The sequence below is a fragment of the Sylvia atricapilla genome, chromosome 7 (assembly GCF_009819655.1).
Source record: "Sylvia atricapilla isolate bSylAtr1 chromosome 7, bSylAtr1.pri, whole genome shotgun sequence".
Taxonomy (NCBI): domain Eukaryota; kingdom Metazoa; phylum Chordata; class Aves; order Passeriformes; family Sylviidae; genus Sylvia; species Sylvia atricapilla.
The window spans coordinates 18,084,212-18,107,077 of NC_089146.1; the positions used below are offsets into that span (position 1 = coordinate 18,084,212).

The window sequence follows — 22,866 nt, forward strand, 5'->3', positions numbered from 1 at the left end:
CTCAAGACACTCACCATTTCCTCCAGGAAAGCATGTAAAGTGGGATTTGTCATTCCTTATATTTCTAATGTGAAGAACCAAAGCAGAAATAAACAAGATCATTATCCTTTATTGTACAGGCAGCAGGAGTTAACCATAGTCATACCCATCACTATTGAGGTCCACAACAGCAACATCATAGCCAAAAGAGGAGGCCAGCCCTTCTCCTTCAAACATGTGCTCCAGGGAAAGTGCTCTCTGATTTTTTTCTTTTTTCAGTAAAACAACTGCTCCACTGTGGTTTGCTCTTGGAGCACCAGACACAAAAGTCATCTCATCTTGGGAGACAATTCCTTTACCAGAGTCCAAAGAGAAACCTTTAACAGAGAAAGAAATAAAATATAAATTAACTAAGTAACAGCTTGTATCTTAATATGAAAAAATAGACATTTCCCCTGCTATATTGAAGTGGTATATGGAATACAAGTTTTGTCTAAAACAGTGTGCTATGGCTAGGCATTCCCCATTAATGTTTGCACTGGTGGATGTGTATTTGCAAGTTAACACTCCTCCATACATCACATTTAGTATTTCCCCACAAAACACAGTATTTCATTGCTCATTTGGTCCTGCTCTTCACAGACAGCAAATACAGGATACATACAGCTTTGACACAACTATAGCTTTACCACTTGAATATAGCTTGAGTACTTCACCTCTGGCAAAATTATCAGAAAACCTCCTAAGTCAAGTCAGTATTGTTTTATTTCAAACATGCAATTGTACTGCACAAGCATTCACAAATGAATCATGTATGCAGTATTTGAGAATCAGCTTACACAGTAATGGTGAAATGGGCAATTTTAAATTAATGCAGCCCTAAACATAACATGTTCAAATTAATTTAGTCTTACAATACATTTTAAAATATGAAAAACCAAGTTAAAAGACTATACTGTATATACCAATATAGCCAGTAAAGCAAAAGTAGAAAACTGCCCACTTTGCAAGGAAGGAAGATACCAGCCAGCAGATGGGAGTCTCCCTCTGAAACACTTCACCACTACTATGGAAATTCTCAATTACAGCAATTCACAATGAGACAGTTCCAGAAAAAACTTAGGGAGTCCCAGCTGGGGGAGGGATGAGAGGGTTTGGAGAAATGCATGACAAATCAGCATTTCTCTGAAGCCTTGTTACTTTGCTGTCTCCCCTTTATCTGAATCAGTTTTTTTTTCATGCTTTACTTACAATGTATTTGATATGAGAGGGAATAGAGGGGAGGATCATGACAAAGGTCTGGAGATTATGTCTGACCAGATGCTGCCACCTCAAGTGGTCACAAACCTAAGTAGCTATTCATCATTACATCCACTGACTTGTCCACCTGTATGCTGGGAGGCAATGTTTTGTACACAAACTGATCTGGATGAGTATCAGATACAGCTGTCAAAAATAGAAGACCTATAAATATGAGTGAAAGATTGAAGAGAAAATAAATAGTAGTTAAACAAAGCACCTATAACCACATTTGCCTATGGTCTAAACAGACAGAACAGTAATGCCTGGGATAAGCTGGCTTGCCTGGAAGTGGTTCTGATTACTTAAAATCAAGGCAGCATTTACATTTAGGAGATAAATGCATTGGTTATGCAACTGGAAAAAGTTTATATGACTGTTCACAGCAAAAGGCACCAGCCTCTGCAGTACTCCTCACCTTAGCAATTCTTATTCCACCAAAAGATGCTATCAGCTTGTCTAACATAAGCTCTTAGGACGATTTTTCTAGTTACCTCTACACCCAGTAATTACTGCTGATATTTAACAGAAGTTTATGCTCTCTTTCTCCTAACATATATGTAGCTCTAAGTTTGCTATCTTCTTGACTTGCTTTTTAACTTTTTACATTAGCAATGCCCTTCCCATCTGTTCTGCTTTCCATCACTCACACCAAAAGCAGTGGATCAACACACCACAGCAATCTGCACTGGAACAGAAGGATTCTTTACACTTAATGCCTTTCCAAAAATGCAGCATGGCCTTTCCAGTGTATCTCACTGGTGCACAGAAAGGTCACCGGCCTGACGACATATTCCTGCTTTCCTGACTGCACAAAGAGCAAGAGATTCACCTCCTGCAACACACACACAAGTAAAATATAAACAGTATTTATGGTATTTTAAAGGTCTCTTAAAAGCCACTGGAGTTTTAGAAATGTGAAGAAGAATTGCACTTACCTACCAGGAGAGAAAATCTGCAGCCTTAATAGTTACATCCAGAAACTCAAATTTTGATAAACTTCCTGATACTACATAACAGAGACTCTGTGACAAAGGACTGCAGACCCACTCATTGTACTGACCCATCACAGTGATTATAATCACTCCCTGAGATTCCGTAGGCCCTCAGCACAGCTCTTGAATCTCACATTACAACAGCAGCTCTTCTAGGTACCTCGGCAGTATCATCTTACACTTAAAACTGGCCCATAAATGTGGAGAGAGGCTGTGAATTATCCAGAACAGTTAATGTGTTACAGGGATCCATAATGGAACATCTGCTCCCATTTCAGATCATCACACCAAGCTGGGATCACAAATGTTTAAGAGACCTAAAGAGATTTACCACATGTACTTAATCCTACCTAAGTAACTGTTAGCTGGAACAGGAACTAGATTATTATCCTGGAGGCTCTCATCACCAACTTCGTAAGGCCCATCATCAAAGATACCCAGATCATAAAATGTCTGATTCTTTTGCTCTGCACGAACCACCCCTGAAAAAATGAAATGATAAAATAAAAGCAAACAAATGATAAGTGAGAAAAATAACAAATAAATGTTCCAAACTTATATTAATTATGATGAATGATATAGTGACTGCTGTTAAAATGGGACCAACACAGAATAGTGCACTGGGTTAGTGTTTTGTCTCCTTTCTGTGTGCCAAAAGCTCATGCTGCTCTACAGAGAAGCCATACAATGATCTGGAAAACATGAGATACTAAGGAAATTCTCAAAGAAAAAACTGAACTGGTTTGGTCATAAACCACCCTTATCCTGTATTTCTTAGCCTTATAAAGCTTCTTTTAAAAAGGAGGTAAGTATGTGAGAATTTAAAAAAAAATTACATTTCATTATGACAAACACCAGTAATATATTTAGAAACAGTATTTAAGAAGAAAAAAGCCATTGTTCAACATAAGGTGTGCTTCCCTTTTATCAACTGGCATAATTAAGGTTTTGGCAAGCACAAGCATGTTTTTCCATTATACAGAAGAGTACTCTTAGGACTGTCCTAGCACTTCTCTGCAATTAAAGTAAAATGGTGTCTGCGCTCAGTATGCTGTTTCAGGTCAGTCAGATTTTGTTGACAGATCCGTGAAGATTAGGTTTTCACTAAAGTACACCTTGTGCCACAGCTGAACGCACTGATTTTGCACGGTTCATACACCAGGCACAGGTGTACGAGGTGGAAAAACGCAGTGCTTGGAGGATCAGATGTTCTCAAGGGGAAAGTATTTACAGCTGTTGGTGTAATGAAGTGTGATGGGAAAAATCACTTCAAGAGACTGAACTGGCCATTTATACGCTTCTGAATATAAACTAACAAAGAGTACCTAGGGTTTTTTCCCCTTCTGTTCTGGAATATCTTCTAGATGACACAGAGTAATTTGGCTCTTAGATTATCCATGAAATTTTACACGGACATGCATGGATTTAGACATGAATATATGCAGTATTGCTGTTATCCTCCTGCAACCCTTCAGTATTTATTTTGGAAAGTACTAGTTTCCACAAACTTCACAAAGAATAAAGGGGAGAATATTGCAGAATAAACAAAGAGTTCAGCTGCTATCTAAAATTTGCCCAAATACAGAAAAAGGGATGGTCAAGTAATTCATACAAATTTAGTAGTTCATTCCTGTATCCAAGTGTCTAAGTAAGCTCTCAATCCCACTGTAAAATTAAGACTAATAAGGGGAAAATTTGCTGTACATATGTGCAAAGTTCCATTATCTATTCATAAATACACACAAAGATATTTAAAGAAATTTCAGTAAATGTTGATACATAAGCATAGCATTTTGTAAAAACAGGGTAAAATCATTACATCCCTATCACCTTCTCTCCCCTTAAAAAAATAAAACTTTGGACACAACCTTTGAGAGCAGTCTCAGGGGAAATGGGAAGTGTAGGCAGGAGGGAAGCCAAGTCATACCTTTCCAGTTGTAAGTGCCTGGGGCACCAAACACAATGTAATGATAGTCTCTAGTAAAAGTAGCAGCAACACCTTGCTGACAGGAACCAAACTTCCCATGGCCTCTTAAACGACCATCACAAAAGCTCCATACTCCATTATCCATATCATCCTTAATAGTGAGGTCCTGGCTCAGCACATAGCACCTTCCAATGATATCCCGGGTCTCCTGCACTGTGTTCACATACTGCCTTTTCTCATAGCGATGTGCACACGTCTGCAAGACAGAAGAAATAATGTGTGATGTTTGTGTCGTACGCAGGTCACCACAGAAGGCAGGGCCCATCAGGCAGTCCTGTCCCTCCTGCTACCAGTGTCACCCTGCAGACACACCTAAGGGCAGAGTCCAGTGTTTCCTACAGGAAAGGTTGGGCACCTGCACATACAAGCCAAAGCAGACTGCTTTGTGGTCAAGACCATAGGGTTAAATCCCTAAAGCCCTTCCTGATACCAAATCCCTCTCTTCCAAGAAGTATGGAGAAAATCACCCTCTTTCTCAAAGAAGTGGCTGTTTCCCAACAGCTCTCAGAGTTAAAGGACTGACACACCTGTGCAGGACACAAGAAACTGGTTCAACTACTATCTACCCAAGACTACCCAGAACTTGCCCCTTACAGAAAAGTGCCACTAAGCAGAGGCTGAAAGCTTTTCCAGTCAAGAGAAGTGAAGTTTCTCCTAGTTCCTCTGTTGGATGTTCCACTTACAGGATAACTGTCACTGGGGCAGAGATGAAGCACTAAACACATCCTGTTCCTTGTCCTTTTATACTATCCCCTGGGAAAAGAATTCTAATCAAATATTTAACACAAAGGATGAATAGCCATTGGCTAAGCAGTGTAACCACCAAACCATTGTAAAAAAAATGTGAACAATCAAATGCCTTTGCCAGCAGTGTTTCTGGAAGAGTAAGATGTAGCAGGTTGTGTGAAGAGCACAAGCAAGTCAGGTTTCTCGGCTGACAGACCTTTTCTGTGGTTCCTATCAAGGCCTACATGTTAGGCAAACATACAGCTGCTCCACATTAGAGCACGGCAATAGGGTCCTGCTGCAGTGACCTCCAGGCTGCTCACACCTGGTTCACACCCTCTAAGTGCACTCCCCACTCACAAAGAAAAGACCAGACAGCATTAGATGATGACTGATTATTCAGTGAACAGGCCTGTTTCCATGTGGTCCTTCCCATTTTGGGTTCTGAAGCAGACCAAAGCTAGTTATTACTGCCTCTAAATCCTTAAGTAACCAGATCCACATCCTGAAGCCGCCTGCCCCCAGGTTTGGAAGCAGTGACATTAACCTCCAATTAGATGAGGAAGCTTCACTGCACACCAATTTTATGATGTATCTGGTATCCTGCAGCACCATGAGAGGTTTTTATCGAACTGAGAATGTTACTTTTAAAACTCTTTCTCTCTAACTCCCAAAAACTTTTTCTCTCTGTTTAATATAAAATAATGAGTATTTATGTATTGTATAAAATAAAGAATAGCAAGTAGTCTTCCTGCAGTGCAATCCACTGCAGTGCAATGACCATATTAATTCACAGGAGCTACTCAGTGGATGTCCTTGATAAAAGCTAAAGGGAGGTTGATCATCATGGAAAACAGGCTGGTGATAATCTGCTGCTCTTACAACCTTATACACTCTTCTTCCCTATTTCTATGAAGTAGAAATACAGCAGCCAGTAGTATGTAAAAGAAAAAAAATGTATATATAACCAAAAAAAGTGTACCTCTAGAAAATAAATTGTCCATCCCAGATTGTTACAAAGGTTACAAAGAGAGGCTAACTCACAGAAAAATTATTTGAAGCTCTTACAAATGGCCCATTTTGCTAAGGACACATTTAAGTCCTTACCTACAAGAAATCAAAGGAGTAAACTTGGGCAAGTTGCCTTTCAGCAAGCTGCACAGAAACACAGACCACTCAGAACATGTACTGTATAGGCCCCAGATGTTTTTGCAAGTTAGTGCTTTAGCACTTACCACCACATTTCCTCCTGGTCCCTGACTTTGGACAGTCACACCCATCCACTGGTCTTCTTTACTCTCCATCTTCGGGTCAGCTGCAGAGTATCATAAAACAGCTTTAAATATTAACAGTTCACTACATTTTCATTTTTTTCTGAGGTTTTTGTTTGTTTTTTCTTGAAGCCCATGTCAGGAGAGATTCTTCAGACAGAATACCAGATAGTCTGCAGGTGGCAGTGTCTGTACATCTTATCACTAACAGCATCCATTTGATTAAACTTCTAGCTTATTACTTCATGTTACATCAATTTACAAACGAGTAAAAATCTACCAAGATTTAAGTATCTCATACTACCTTAGCAATTAAGTTACAACTTACTCTGATGCAAAACATAGTTATGTATAAATCCCTAGAAGCAACCGTCTGATACACAGCCTCAGAAAAGGGCTTCAAACAAGAATCAGACAACTGTTTCAATTCAAAACCAAAGCGCTGAAGAACTTACTCTCCTCATCGAATTTGACACGCACGCAATCTGCATTTGGAGATGCAATGTCACAGCTGTACAGCCCTCCTGTTCTGTTGGCTTGTTGGGCTGGAAAGGCCTTTTCCCGGGGAGCTCCAACCAGCAACCTGCAGGAAAAGCAAAATGATTTAAAGGAATATATAGAAGGAATATTAGAAAAGAGAAAGGCAACAAAATTAGGAAGTTTTCACCATGTTGCCAGAGGTTTGACATGCCAACATTTGAGGATGGATGAAGAGCTACACCACAGCACTGACTCTTTTAAAAACAGCAAAGGTGAGGAGGGGGAGAAGAGAAGCTGTATAGCAGTAATGCAGATTACAATTACTGGACCTGCAAGCCAGTACCTGTACTGTTATTATTGTTGCAATACTCACTGAGAGTGGTTGATAAAAAGTAGGTGTCTGACAGTTTTGGGAAAATCATCTTTTTATCAGGGCATCAAGTGGGATTTTTTGCCCTACTATATAAATCTTTGATAAAGGTGGGAAAAGTCACTAAAATGACCAGAAACCCTTGCAATAGTAAATACAATTGTTCTCAGGCTGTCTTCTAGTTTTACACCAGTCCTATACCACTGTTTGCCTGAATTTAATGAAGTTGATGTGTTATCAGAAACCATGCTTTTTTTAAACCACAAAATTTTATCTGTATTGTGAAACAACCGAATTTTCACTACTTCTACAGGACCAAATTCTCCCACAATCCATAATTTATCCTCCTCATGAAGGCAAGCCCCCTGAATGTTGAAACCTTCAGCTTTGGACCATACACAGGACACACCATGTGGGTGGTGTTGGGTTTAAAAGGTTTTCTGCTTTTCTCTCTTTGTCCATCTGCCATCTTTGTCAAACATTTTTTCAGAAACACAGCAGTCATCACAAGAGTTTGTAAACAACTGTGATTTTAGAAAGACCATCAACAACTAAATTTTCTAATTTTGGCAACAGTTCATTTAATTGTAATCTCTTAAGAGTAAGTCTTCTGCAAAGCATCTATTTCTGAGATAATCCTAATGGCAGAATAGATACATTTTCTCCTCAGTTCTGGTTGCCCAGGGAAAGACAGATGACTTTTTTTTTTTTAAATTAACAACCATAATTTTAAGAAAGCAGAGGTACTCATTTCCTAACTTACAGAAATTTTTATTACTTCTACTTTTTTATTCAAAGCCTGGGGGAGCAAAAATGATGTACTGAACTTAACTTACAGAAATCAAAAACCTTTTGTTTCAACATTGCAAACAAAACTAAAACCTTCTTGAATTTAAATACCTAATTAGGTTTAATTCATCCATGTGCATACTACTGATACTGGCAGTACTGGGTCAAGAAAATAAACCCTGTTCCTTTCTACAGGATAGTGAGACTGTGTCCCTCTCTCTAGCTGAATGACCTTTTACAGCACACCATGATCCTGATGGCAAGAGAAGATCGGGATGTGCCACCTGCCGTAAAATGCCCCAAACATTCAATGGCATCTCAGACACTGCTGAGGTCACCAGATGAAAAATGAAATTGCTCAGCCTTCTTAAAAAATGTCATGTTCCCATCCAACACAATCTCAAAGGAAACAGGCGACCTTAGATTCTTCCCAATGCCCATATTCCCATCCAAATATTGTCTACATTATTTTCCACTATAACAAAGAATTTCAAAGCAGACTTAATTAAAACCTTCCAGATTTCGAAGAACTGTTACCAAGAATCCTGTCACTAATCTTAAAGGTTCACCAAATACAAAAACTTGAATTCTCTTAGGTACTTCACTGCAACTCCTTACAACATAGGCCAACAGAAGTGCACACAGTGAGTACGTGCTCACAAAGGATTAGATCAGTTCAAGTATAATACTATGGTAAATCCTGAAATGTATTTTCAAGTAGGAACTAAAGATCCATTAAAAAGTGGCACAACTCTTTTGTACTTGTTTACTACTTTTCTGCCTTAAAGACCAGAGCAGAGAAGACTACACCTATGCCTCTGGGTCCTGCAAGACAGGTTACTGAAGGCGATGATTATAAATGTTACAAGGATTTTCACTGCTATCAGGAATCTAAGCAAGAAAGCCACACACATCTAATCTTTGGCTGAATAAATCAAACAAAACAAAAAAATTCCTTGCAAATACCCTGCCACTTCCGATCAACAGAGCTGCTGTTCTGCTTGCCTACCCTTTAAAAGGTACATTTGAAAAATCAAAATTCTATTATAGAAGCCAAATGGCTTAATTTAAAAATATAAAGTGTGCACAGAACTATGGAATTATGACATGAACCATGCATCAGTGTGAATTTCGGTATGACTGCAGTAGTACAAATGAATCAGCTCATATACTGATCTGTGCTACGTGCTCAACAGAGTCCTTCCAGAGAGAGGACACATTCCAGTCATTACTCTGTGGCTACTTACTCAGCTGTGATTTAATAAAAGAATTTTAATCAAGTTTGAGCTCATTATGCCAAAACCAGGTTAGCTTTTTCTGCAGCTATGCACGTTCCATTTTAGCTTTCTCATCGGCAAACAAAACCTCTTTCTGCAGGTCAGAGGTAAGGAGAGAGCGAGGGGATGCTCTTCCAGTGATCACTATCTCCTTATACTGGCAGATGAAACACGGACACTTAAAACCTAGGAACCTTTCTTCTGCAAATGGAAAGTGACAAAAACAAATTCTTAATTTCTCTTCACCCATGCTCACAGTATGATTCATTTTATTCACTGGGACTTCTTCCTGAAGGTATGTGGACATGGTCTACTGCAACTACTTTCAATTAAGTTTGAATGCCCAAAATCATGTTCCAGAATCCATATTCAGGTAACAAAATAACACCCCAATGTCAAGAATACAGAATGGGAGATGAAAACCCAACACTCCAACATGCAGACAATTTTACTGATTTTTCTATCCCATGGCAGGTTTGCCTTATTACTCTACAGAAAACAGAAGCTCAGCTATACAGTACTCTGAACATAAACGTCTCTGAGCACCAGTTCCTGTCAGAGACTTAGCTTTTTATTATTTGAGTTATGATGAATTAGTATTTAATGTTTACCATGAGTCCAATGTCAGACAAAAGCTGTATTGCTATTCCTCATGTAAATTACAGAAACAGATGCTTCTAACTACTTGAATCCTGATTTCCTCCATACACCTTGCTTTAATACATACTATAACCTAACTAGGATTTCCCTGGGCCAATCAGACTGCACAGGTGTTAATCTACAGAAATGTAACATAGTAAACTATTAACAGAATTTAATTTAAAAGAAGCATCTATTAAGTGACAGTGCTAGGGGGAAAAAAAACCCTGAATTCTCTCACAAAACTGGCATAAAACAGCAAATTTTTTAGCTCTAGTTATAATTAAAACATTTGTCTTCCAATTTCAAACAGAAATTCTGATTTTTAACCAAATGAATCAGTCCAGTTGCTCTATTGATTAGAATTATTTTAATTATTGATTTCTCCTAATGACTTCTTGAAGATGCATAATAATAACTGAGGTCCCACTGCCAATTATGAGCATCTGCTGACTTACAGGAACAGATTTACTCCCTTACAGCCCCAGATTCATAGCCAATGTAAAATAATCCCCTGAGATTATGGCTCCAGGATTGGCACACAGTGCCGTTTTAACTAACTGACCTTCCTGAGGCGCAGTCTTGGCTCAGGTGGGCGCTGCCTGCCCCACACAGACACCAGTGACCTGTACCTGCGTGTGCAAGGTGCCGCTGGAGCACAACAGGGAGAGCTGGCCCACGCTCTCAAGACAGGCACCAGCAGAGCCCCACAGCCCTCCACGGAACACAACAGTACAGCTACACCCACCCTACCTCACTGCGGTGTTTGTTACTTTACACCCGAACACAACAGCTTGAGGCAAGAGATGCTCCATTCCACCACTTATGCCAAGCACTACTCAAGTCTCAGGAAAGGTATCAAGACATCTCACAGACTCTATCTACATCTGGAGCAGACCTTTGGATAAGTGTGTGTAGAAAACATGCTTCATAAACCCACGTATTTCCAAGAAGCAGAAGGTGGTGAGAACTCACTGCCCACATTCAGGTAGTCACCAGGCCTCAGTTTGTCAACTGCTGTTGACCAGCGTCACAAATATGAAAGTACGAGTCTACAAGTCCAGTTCCAGACGCACAGTCTATGAACTGTAAGTCTGGCTCCATTTAGAAGAGCCAGTTGGATTCTGGAACAGCACAATTTACTGAATGCAACACACAACATTCCTGTGGACTGGGAGTGAGAATTAACTGCAGAGTAGCTGCATACAGCACAACAGTGCCATTGCAATCATAGGCTTAATATCCCAGGTGACCCCTCAGCACAGCTGAGGACACAAGGCTTACCAAACAGTGTCTCTTCTGTGGAGGGTGAGGAGGACAAACCCATCCATCTGTCCCAGCAATTTTGCTCAAATTCTCATCCCCCACTGGATGCAGAAGCGGGGTACTTCTACGCCTTATTCACTATAACCATGCTAAGTGCTGGGGGTCGGACTGCAGTCAAACCTTTGTGGGAACATTTACAGAATGTATCTTGGTAGGAAGTGTACGTGGTTAGCACAGAACATTTCTGGGTATCAGGCAGACAAACAAGACCAGTGGCCTACACCTTCACACCCCTAATGACACAACAACACAGACCACAAGACCTCCATCAGATTTCCACACTTGCACCTAGAGGCACCATGGCATACTGCTGCCCTTTGCATTTTCTTCACTACTTTATGCTTCCAACAACCAGTAGTCAGCAAGAACAGTTAGGTGAACACTGAGAAGAAAGGGTATAACTTCATTTAATCAGATGTGGCCCAAAAGAGTTGTTAAAATCCAAAGCAAAGTACACAAGTTTTCCATTTCAACATATACTACAGAATATTAAGCAGCAGAGGGCAGATTTTAAAACCCTCCCTGCTTTAATTGGTAATTCTTGAAATGTTTAGTAGGTAGCTGTGGCTCCTTCTCAGCTAATGAAAACAACAGTGAGAACTGGGAGTGGTTTCTGCTCACAGCTATCTGAACTCCCTCCAATACTGCTCATAAAACTATCTTGGTCTCTTCCACAAGGAAAGTTAAGATGAGAAAACCATATCAAAAGAAATCCAGAAATCCTCCAAGCTCCTGGAAGTATTCTCTCACTCCACAGTGAAATTCTTTTCTTCACTTACAGCTTGGAACTGTCCAAGAGTAAAATATGATTTTTGCAACATACTTCAGAGAACAAAAATGATCAGCAATTCATTACAATTCTATTTTGGAATAAACACTCAAAGGAAATCAGTAAAAGTAGGGAGAAGAACTTCCATGTTTTTAGAGAGTAAATCCCATTCAAAGTAAGAGGCTTTCATTGAGTAAATAACATTTTGATTTAAACAAATACAAAAAATATGACAGTCTGCACTGAACTCAGATACTCTGCTATCTCCCAAAGTTTTCTTCATTCCTTAAATTCTTTCCTTTTCCATGGTATCCTTCTACCCAAACAAGGCACCACATCTTTGCCAGCCTTTCTTTAAAAGTAAAAGCAACACATCTGTAGTGCCTGCTCTGAGCCTTAATAGACTGGAGTAGAAATCATGAATGTGTTTCCTGGGTAAGAAACCATTAACCATTTCCACATATAGGCTGAATTAAATAGTCACTTGTGTAAGTAATTTCCAATTTTGCAGGTTCCATTGAGACAAGTTTCAAATTTGATATTGCTGTTCTCAGGTAACAATGCTGCCACTCCAGACTTTGCACTTCATTATGTTTCCTGAAAGACTCCACAAGGGGAGCAAATTCAGAAACTAACAACGCTAAGTGCCATGAAATGTCTCACCCTTGACTGGACAGTTAGATCCCTACATCCTTTCTCTCTCCCAGTTCCAGTGCCCTCTTGGGAACAAGTTTCACTAGATTTAGTGAAATGAAGAAAATAGTGTAACTAGCATTAACTCTAAATTTTGCTACAAAATCACCAGTCAGAAATCATCTATCAAATGTTTGAAACCTCCAGGCAGAGACCCTTGATCACAATGTGGGCATCTACAGCCCTCCACCTGAGCTATATTTTCAGCCCTCAGCACTGATTGGGTCTCAACTGTTTCTAAAATTAACAAACACAGAGGATGGATGCATTTAACCACCACGATATTTCAACATAACTGAAGTTGGTCAGTGGGACAGACATTGTTTGTGAATATTGGTAGCACCACCCCTGCTTCATGCTTGGATTTGGCATTCCACAGGACAAGAACACCACAGACAAATTAGCACAGAGATTGTCCTTCACACACTCAGGCTGCTAATGGGAGCTGGAGCTGAACCATGGGCTCCTCCAAAAAAAAAAAAAAATCCCCTCCCCAGCAAAACACAACCAGTAACTGCATCAGCAGAGAGCTTGTTTGTGATGCTTTTTACAGAGACACCCATCATGGTCAGTATGTTGTGAACAGCTATTTTAAGTGACTGAATACTCTCCTGATCTGCTACTCCATAGCTACATTTTGGAACTAACAGTGCAAAGCTGTGGCCAAGTACATCATTAATCTCTGTTGCCTGGAGGCTTGGCACTTGAAGGATTGCAATTTTCATTTTATTTATTCAGCCTTTTTTAGGAAACATTATGATAGCAGCTGAAAAAAGAAGCCAAAAGCAGCACAAGGACTAGGACAAGCTACTACAAAGCAAAACTGGAACTACAAAGATACCTGTTGTCCTGGAAAGGCCACTTACTATTGACTCTCTGAAAGTCACATGGAAAAATAAATACTTTTCCATCATAGTCTAGAGCCCAGCCTGTCTGGATTTGAAACAGGTTTTGCAAATCACATTTCCATTGGTACAAAGCGTTTTTCTTAGAAGAAATGGTACAGTCTGCTCCAAATTGATGTTTCAAAAATCAGTTTCCCATTTCAGACACCACTCTCTGGTTTTAATCAGCAGATACCTCATAGTTTTCATACTGTCAAATAGCAAGTGCAACTTGCTACTTACAAATTTAATTCCTCCCTTACAATCTATACATTTTTCAGATTTAAAAGGAAGAACACCCGTGCCAGGAACAGACCTGACTATGAACTAGTACTGTAAAATATGTATTAGACAGTTTTATAATTAATTTATTATAAACTTACGGAAGAAATTATGTTAAAGGGATTTTCACTCGGGTTTTCTAACATAGCAGTGCCTGGTCCTGCATGAAATCCTCTTACAAGAACATGCAGTTTAACTCAAGAAGTGACAAGTGCACCATCTCAAGAAACTAACTTGGGAGCTGAAGTCCTGGCACTTCTGGCTCATCCCCTGCCCACAGTCACCTTGTCTGCAGCAGGAGGACTGAACTACAGGAGTCCCATCACAGCCAGCTGGGCACAACCCAGCTACTCTCCACTGCAGATGTACCAAGCTGCAGGTCCCGAAAGCAGCAGGAGAAGCCGGCAAGGCCAGCCGCAGTGAAGCAGCAGTCCCCAGCTACCTACAAGCAGAGCGAAGGGAAGAGCCCATCCCACCAGCGCAGCCTCGCTCTGCTGCCAAGAGCCCAGGAGCAGCAGGGCCTCCCCGGCCATCGCCTCCGCCGGGGCCGCCCGCTCTGCGGCACAACAGGCCCTGCAGAAACACACCGGGTCTGCATCTGATCGCTGTCTTCTGGATGTGACTCACGCTACAGGCTTGAGTAAACAAGTGCATAACAGAAATTAGGAATTACTGTCTCCTGCACTTGGGCTGCTGGCCATTCATGCCATAGAAAACCCCAGAACTCATTTAAACTTCCTCACATTTGCAGGACTTGTATCGCCACTAACATATCGCATCTCTATATAAAGCTCATGAAAAGTTAAAGAAGTATCACATCATACATTATGTACATGTTTTAGAAAACAAACACGAAAGCAATGAAAATATGGAAACAGTTGCTCACTCTCTTCTTTTTTTTGGGGTGAGGAAAAGAAAAATCTGAAAGCAGTGCACCCAGTCAGTACTTGAAGGCATTACTTGTTAAGAGAGGCAACAGCCTTAACAGGCATATACTGTTCATTCAATGTGCTGAAAGCCATTTTTAAAAAAATTATAGCAGCTCTAATTCAGCACAAAACAAATATTTGGGTTGAAATGTCATTCCTCTATTTCCTTGAAGTACATCGGTTTCATTTATCACCATAATTAAACTATTAAAAGGCATGAAAGAAGCACAGCAAAGATGAACATTTTACTGTAGAATCAATGGGCAATATAACACACTATATAGCCCTGCAGAATTTGAAGAGCAACTGCTCCCCATGCTAACCCAAGCCATAGTTCCTTCACTCATACATCCAATTTATGAGATTCCCCCTTGCTCCTCCTTTTCCAGACTTACCACCATCTCCCTCAAAATTACAGAGGGAATACCAAGACAGGTAGACACCTCCTGCCCTACATACACAGCAACATGAATTCTGGCTGATTCACCATCTGAACAGAAGTTGACCACATTTAGTTGAAATATACCAAGCAGCACCCCAGGGAGAAGGAAGCTCACCCACACCAGAGCAACACTGGCTTCCTTGAGCTGAGCTGTGCCCTGCCCAGCTGTCAGCCTAAGCCTGTGGACTACAGGAGTACCCTGTGGGAGTGGGCAAAAGAACTCTGCACATGTGAAAAAAGCGTGGACCTTCCTGATACGTAATCCTTAGTCAGAGAAGGAGTACAGGAACAGCAATCAAACACATGCTCCAACAGCCTGAAGGCACTTGCATGCCAAAGCACTGTTCAAATTATTCCTTCAAGTCTTAAAGCCACCCTGGGCTAAACGCCTATAATCCACAGTTTGAGTAAAACTTTTCTTCAAGCCATGAACTTAATGACAAAAGCAGATGTGTCACTGGGTACATGACGCATTATGCCCCCACGCCTTCAAATTAACTGAAAACACAGGCACTCAAATCACTTGGAAGACAACGCTCCAATAAGGTATTTTCCTAGAAGAAACAGGTTATACAAATGCCTGTGCAGCTGGGATGCTCAGAGAGCCTTTCTTTTATGTTCCATGCAGATACTCAAACACTGATCAAACAGATCAACAGAATTAAATTATACATTCACAAGAAACTGCTCTTTATACATATCTGTGGAAGAAGTCATTATATTTTACTGTGAATAGGAATGTATAAACTGAGAATTTTAACCAGCTTTAAAAACTTAAGAACAAGATTCTTTGCAAAATTACTTATGTTTGAGACTATGCCAAGAAACCTACTGCATCCTCTTACTTTGTATACTGCTACTCCTCCACATGCACACATACCTAGTTTTACATCCATCTCCTCATACATAAATTTTTTCTTTTGCCACTCCCCACATGCTCACTTGAGCAGAACCTAGAATTAATTGGTTTTTTAGGTTATTTTTAACATCCTATGTTCCTGTAAGCTGCAACTTGTGCAAGTGGTATTGCAGCTATTTCTAGGACTGGATCTAATCTAAGAACAAAAGTATCCTTCCACTATATGCAGGATCACAGCTTGGCTGGGAAGAGAAGAAACTTACATCTTCAGCAATATTCTGGGACCACACTACATAATTATCAAACATTTCTCTAACAGAAAAATAAACTGAGTGGATAAAAAGATTACAGGGACTTGCAAAATTACACCATATTTGTAGTCGCATCTACAGGAGTTGGCTGTATATGAAAAAAATACACCAAATTTATTTTAGCATCTTTGGCCAAGAAAATGTGGTTTTCACTTGAGGGTTTTTTTCACACTACACAGAATGGCTTTCCACACACTCTGCTAGACATCACTGACATCTGAGAGCCAGCAGACTGAACCACTACACAGCTTCAGCTGCACGGATGACAAAGTGCAAGGTTAACTGATCTTTGTCATTCCCTTAGCAGAGTATTGTGAAAAGAGCAGTAAGAAAAGGACACAAAAAACTCAGCCTCACATGATGATGCTGTCCTTGCTATCTGCAACAGCTGGCTGCCACTTTTGACCACTTCCAGGATAAACATGCATTTCCCTCAGACCTTTGACCCATGCATGTGCTGCTGAGCAAACAACCCCGGGCAATACAGGAGTGAGTTGTTCGCAGCATATTTGCAACTCTTTGTTTTCTAAAGATATATTTTATAGACCTACTTTTGAGGAAGTTGACAGTGACAGATGAAACATATAGAGACTAAGTACATACAGCTCCATTAAAAAAAAATGTCATCTTCACTGAAAAGGAAGTAACATTCAGTCTAAGAAAATTCTACCATTCCTATGGACACTAGCTATCAGCAAACTCAACAATGCTGACCATTCCTATCTGCTGTTCTCTATTTCTTAAGTGATCTCCAAACTTCTTGAAAACAGAAAACAAATGCAAGGAATATAGCTGAAGAGTACCCTAGAAACTCACTAGCTGGCAGTGAAATCCAGTGCAGGATCTGTCCACGTTACCCTGAAGGGACTAGAGTACATTTTTATGCTGTAGATGCCATCTTGACAGGGCCCATCCCATAAACCCCTCTTTCTTTTCTCCTTGATTCAGCAGACCTCCCTTCTCAACACAGTCTAAATCGTCCTCACTCACATTAGCTCAACCTCTTAAAGGAAATCAACATTAGGAAATTACTTATTTTAAAATGCAGTTCTGTAGGAGGAACAAGAAAAACAGCCACTGCTCCAGCAGATCCAAAAAAGATCAATGCATAATGGAGTAAATGCTCCAAAAATCATAATGCAATAAGCAACACCTTTTGCCTTTCACTGTTACTTTGAAAAAAAAAAAAAAATCTGCCTCAGGTACTTCGCAGCAGAATACACATAGCCTGTGCTTTAAGCTAAACCAACATAACTGCACTTTTCCAAAGTCTCTTCTCCAAAGTAACTGCTATGGAATTCTCAAAATAATCATAGAAAATATGATACTCGCCATACCTTAAACCAAAGCAAAGTGCATTTAAACAAGAATACAATATGGTTTATGCTAGAGCTGCAAAATATTAACCTATGGTATAGTTCATTTATTTAACGTACAGAATGATTCCCTTAAAAATGGAAGTAAAACCTTTTTTCCCGCGTTGGTTTTTCTAAGCTACATTCTTCTCCCATTACTTTCAAAGCAGTAACTTGCTTATGTATATTGCAATCAAAAAATCCAGTGCTAATAAAGGAATCATTCAGTGTTTTCCAGACTATTCTGCATAGTTCTTTCATCAAATATTCCTGTGCTGTTACCTGCCCCTGCTAAATACCACAATAAGGTGTTCCTTTTCCAGCTAATGTTTCACAGTACAGACCACCATCTGCTCATCCAATAATATGGATTTTTACTTACTTTCCCTTAAATTGACATTTGCCCAATAGTCTAATCTCAGTCTTGTCCTTTCCACACAATATGTCCTCAAAATGTTGCATTTTTACAGTTATGTCTAGAATGATTCATTTAGACCCAGGCTGGTTATGAAACATTTAAACAATAACTGTTTTTAAATGCAATTCTTTCAAAATGACTGAGGTACCTCCAATAAGAATTTACCAAAATGCATTCCTTACAAAACTTACAGTTGCTCTGGCACATGCAGGTGAAATTTAACAGAGGAAAAAAGAATGGCTCATGCTGGCTGGTGAACAATTTACTGCTGTAACATGCCAGGCAACCCAATATGCTAATTTCATTTATTTGGTGGAGAAATCAGACAGCAACAAATTAGATCAGTAATCATTCTTCTCTGCTTGTTAGATGCTATGAAAAAAAACCACTTATGAGAAGCCAACCTACCTGCCTGGCTTCTGCCATGGATAACCAAGAACATAACTCAAAATCAGTACTGGGAAAAAAGCCAGCCTTCTGCAGTTTGCTCCTCCTGTAACAACTACACACCCCTTAAACTACGTAAATTTGTCTCACTTCTTTCACTCATATTAGCACAATGGATCTTCTGTGAAAATCTGTTCCTTACCACTACAGGAAAACTCTTCAACTATTCCTCCCTCCTCCTCACCAACTTCATTTGATCCTGACCTTTGCCACAGGACATCTATCTTGAACACTCAAGATAGACAAACTCCTCTACTATCACGAAGAAAGCAAATAAGCTTTTTAAGTGACACCTCTGCAAGCAGCAATTGTCATCTTCCACTGCAGACCAGCATAATCCAGTTCTTTGTTGCAGGAGCAAAGCGTCTCTGAGTCCAAGCCCTCAGAGAACACAAAAGTACTGGCTAAATGCCACTGAGGATGCACTGCAGCAGCACAGCAATGTCAGCAGTCCTGCTGACCTAAGGCAACTTTGTTATGTATTGATATAATAGCTCACAGTAGAGACGTGCAGTGTCAGCAAAACCTGTGACAAGTAAAAATTTCAATAAGGCACTGCAATTTTTAGGATTTTATGGCTGGTAATGGTAAGTGCAGTCTTGATATAAAGTGCCTATCCACAGCTTTCAATGCAGCTTTTCAGCTGATGGGAGAATCCTGAATGTTGGTAACTACAGTATCTTCCCTTTTTTCACCTTACACTATAACAAGAAGCCTACCTGAATTCAGCTCTATACTTCTCCTGAAAATTGTATCAGAATTACACAAGTAGATCTTTGTGGGTGCTTTGCAAGTCAGGATATTTTGTGATTGTACCATTCTAAACCACAAATAAAAACTGGCTAATGGGTTAGGTTTACACTGGGACTGACTTCAAGGGTCTTTTCAAACCCAAGTGATTCCAGGATTCTATGATTCTATGAAAGTAACATACAAATTTAGATATTCTTGATGCTTGTGTTTTAATTCCAGATGCTTAAATCATTGTGAATTACAACCAAACTGGAATACTAACTTGCTGAACATCTTACATGGAGTATGCATACATAGTCTATATCTCTAGATATAGTATATAGACCATATCTCTATATATTCTATAAAATTACATGTATGTGACTACATGCCCTACATATATAGTGAGTAGCTAATAATTATATTTTTATTATAATAGTAATATATTTATAACATATAGTAGATAATATATGCATAATCAGTGTAGTGCCCATCTAGAAATGCTGAATACACTCACATTTTCAGGACCACTTACATTTTAACCACATTTCTCTATAGCTATGCCTTCCCCCAGTCTCAGACACCTCTATGTTACAACCTTCTTCCAGTCTGCAGATGAAATGCACTGCTGCTGTGCCACCATTCCCCTGCAGAACCAGAACTCTCTTACATCATATTGATAGATAAAAAACAAAACAAACTAACATAGGGCAATAAGCCCAGCTCCTTTAGTGCTCCATCAGCCTTTTTTGCTGCCTGATTCACCGCGCTTGACAAAGAACCAGAACCATACATACAAATCCAGGGAGGCTGCCTTGGTACCTCCAACATTAATGTTCTTTGATGCACATAAAGTTTGCATCCAGCTGTCTTTCACACCCACATACCATCAGCAGTTCTTTCAGTCATATAAACTACAGCTTTCCTCATCTCCATGTGACAAACTTTCTAACCTGAGGATACTCAAAACCAAAATCTTGTTACTAGTCCATACCTTTATTCTCAGTATCATTTACAACAAATGTCAAAGCAATTGAACAGTCACCTGTTCATAATGTTGAAAGTTAAGTAATTCCTCATTAGCAAACATGGCATTTGTAGCTAACACAAATTATTTTGCCATTCAAAGCTAATATGCAATCCACGGTATTCTGTGACTAAGAAAAAAAGATAATCAAAAGCAAATACCATGTTTAATCAAAGGCTATTTCAGCTGTACCTTTATTTGTCACACTTCCTAGACATTCTCCACCCTCATCTTTATAGAGGATTATTGTAATGATTAACACTGAATAATTCTGTGTGAGAAAGAGGGAACCATTTCACTTAACAAATGCTTAAGTGAGGTAAGAGAAAAATTACACATAATTTTGTTTGTTTTACCAAGCCTTGCTCCAAGTCATTAGGCCTTGTATAGAATCAATGTATCTCACCTCTCATTTTCTTGTTTTTCCAAAGATGGACTGATTTTGAACTTGTCTATGATAGTGTTTCTCATTTTGTAAAAGGAGATGGGTACTCAAGATAACAGTTTTGTTTAAAATGACAGTCCCTGCCAGATGAGATTCCAAGTAGCACTTTTAATTACGTTTCAGTAGGAATTGGAGTTTCTCTATTTTTGGCAACTACTTAACAGTGTTCACACTCTAAATGTAACTAAGTTTTGAAACTAGCATCCACTCAAGAAGAAGGGGTAAAATAAAAACTTCTATCTGACTAAGAGATAGCTGAACATAAATCCACTTTTGCAGCAGAGGTAAGACAGACCAAAATACATCTGGGAATGCAGAGGTATTGCACCCCTGAGTCCTGCTGTTAGAGGTAACAGGCAGCATGCAGGCATTAGACATACCTGTTTCTCAGCAGCAGGCCTCAGTATGACCTCTGGTCCCATACCTTTCTACCTTCCCCAGTTATCTGGGCAGCAGATACCATTTGTTCCATCTATGAAGAGTCAATCAATTTAGAAATTGCATGAGGTTTCCACAGAAAAGACCACACAATTCCTTTGGTATTAGCTCAACCTAGCTCATTTTTATCTGATACAAAAAATGCAGCTTAGCATGGAAGGCTTCTCTTCAAGGCTCCCCACTAAAACACTGTTTCAGAAGACAGAACTCACAAAGTGAGCTAAACACAGCTCAGTTCCTAAGAAAGATAGTTCAGCACATTTAATGTCTTGTTCTCTTAAAGCCATGCACTCCTACTCTTACAGAAAAATGATGTTCAAAGTGACTACAACATGCCTGTTTGACATAAAAGGTTTCATTCCAAGCATACTACCCAGCAGCTACCCAGGGTAGCATTCCAATTCTTTATGCTAAAACCCATGGATTTGAAAAATGGCCAAGACACCTCACACTCAGAAGGACATACCACCATAAAATGCAGTTTGTCTAGTCTAGTTTTGTCTCTAATAGAGACCCTTGCTTCTCATGAAAGCCTGGATTCAGAAAGCCAAATCAAGGCAGATAGCATCTGGCTCTGCTCTTTCCCCACACTGGATTGCCCGAGGAAGCACTTACTAGACATACAATACAGAACTTTCATGCCTATAATCTCTGAGGCATTTCAGCCAAATAGTACATACCAGCTTGAATACTGTGACTGTCCTTGTGTTTCTGCTGTTTCTTTCTTCTCAGTAATTGGCTGTCTGCATATTCCTACACACTCATTCTGCCAGTACTGACAATACAACAGGAGACTAACAAGCTTCAGGCACTGCTTTCTTGGTAGTACTAAAATGAGACCTATGCAAGCGTATCCTGTCAAGAATTAAGACAAAGGCCTCTGGAAAGGAGCTCACAGATCTGCTTTTCATTCCTCAGGATGCTATGGATTATTTTATCTGCTGGATGGAAGATGAAACACGGGTGTGTGTGATTTATACTCCTTCACACACTGTAATTTTTATGAAATCACACAAGAATGCAAGTTTGAGTAAAATGAGCCCACAGGATTTTTCAATTTACCGCCTAACTTTATGAAGAACATTATTTCTTTTCAGCTTTCTTCTTTATACTTTATACTCACACTCCATCCAGTACTGCTGGATAGGGTGGGGTTCAGCACTACTCGGCTATGGACATAAAGCCGCAAGGATCTTGAAGATGTACACAGGAGCCTTATTTTGCCTTCGTAATTTCTCAAAATAAGTTTCACGCATATGCCACTACCACCAACCTATTTTTTCTGACTTCTTTGTATCACCTCTCATCCGCGCTCCCGGGCAGGGTCCGTCTTGAAGAGCAGAGCCCGGGCCACCCGAGGCCGGGTTTGCCCGGGCAGAACAAACCCGAGGCTGGGCAGGTCGGGCGGAGCAGGTCGCCGCCGGCCCGGGCTGCAGCCTGCCGGGGCGGCCGCACAGGAGCCAGAGCGCTGCGGCGGGAAGGGCTCCCAGCGGCGGCCGCCGCTCGCTTCCCCTTTCCAGCCCCGGCTCCCCACAGCTCCCGGGGCGGCCCCCCGCTCCGCCGTGTATGCCGCTGTCCCGGCTCCGCAGCGCCCCGCGGCAGGTGCTGCCCCATCCCTCCGAGGCCCGGCTCCCGCCGCCCCCGGGCACCCCGCGGGGGCTGGCGACCCCGGCCCGCTGCCGGGGGAAGTTTCCCGG

General features: G+C 40.4%; 1 protein-coding gene and 1 long non-coding RNA gene across 7 annotated transcripts in view; one reads left to right on the forward strand and one right to left on the reverse strand.

The window, feature by feature from the left end:
• Nucleotides 1-22,866, reverse strand: part of ITGA6 (integrin subunit alpha 6) — a 45,769-nt gene that overhangs the window by 17,319 nt on the left and 5,584 nt on the right. For 5 of the 6 annotated variants that reach the window (XM_066322810.1, XM_066322809.1, XM_066322811.1 and 2 more), the window contains 5 exons: nucleotides 6,713-6,840; nucleotides 6,222-6,301; nucleotides 4,201-4,456; nucleotides 2,624-2,755; nucleotides 146-356 (listed from right to left, as the gene is read on the reverse strand). In XM_066322810.1, coding sequence (XP_066178907.1) covers nucleotides 146-356; nucleotides 2,624-2,755; nucleotides 4,201-4,456; nucleotides 6,222-6,301; nucleotides 6,713-6,840 — 807 coding nt within the window. Of the gene's footprint in view, nucleotides 1-145; nucleotides 357-1,326; nucleotides 1,444-2,623; nucleotides 2,756-4,200; nucleotides 4,457-6,221; nucleotides 6,302-6,712; nucleotides 6,841-22,866 lie in introns of all 6 variants that reach the window. The other variant, XM_066322812.1, reaches the window with a different exon arrangement.
• Nucleotides 21,800-22,441, forward strand: LOC136363507 (uncharacterized). Its single transcript, XR_010744002.1, has 2 exons — nucleotides 21,800-22,132; nucleotides 22,267-22,441. It is a non-coding gene; the product is annotated as an uncharacterized lncRNA (long non-coding RNA).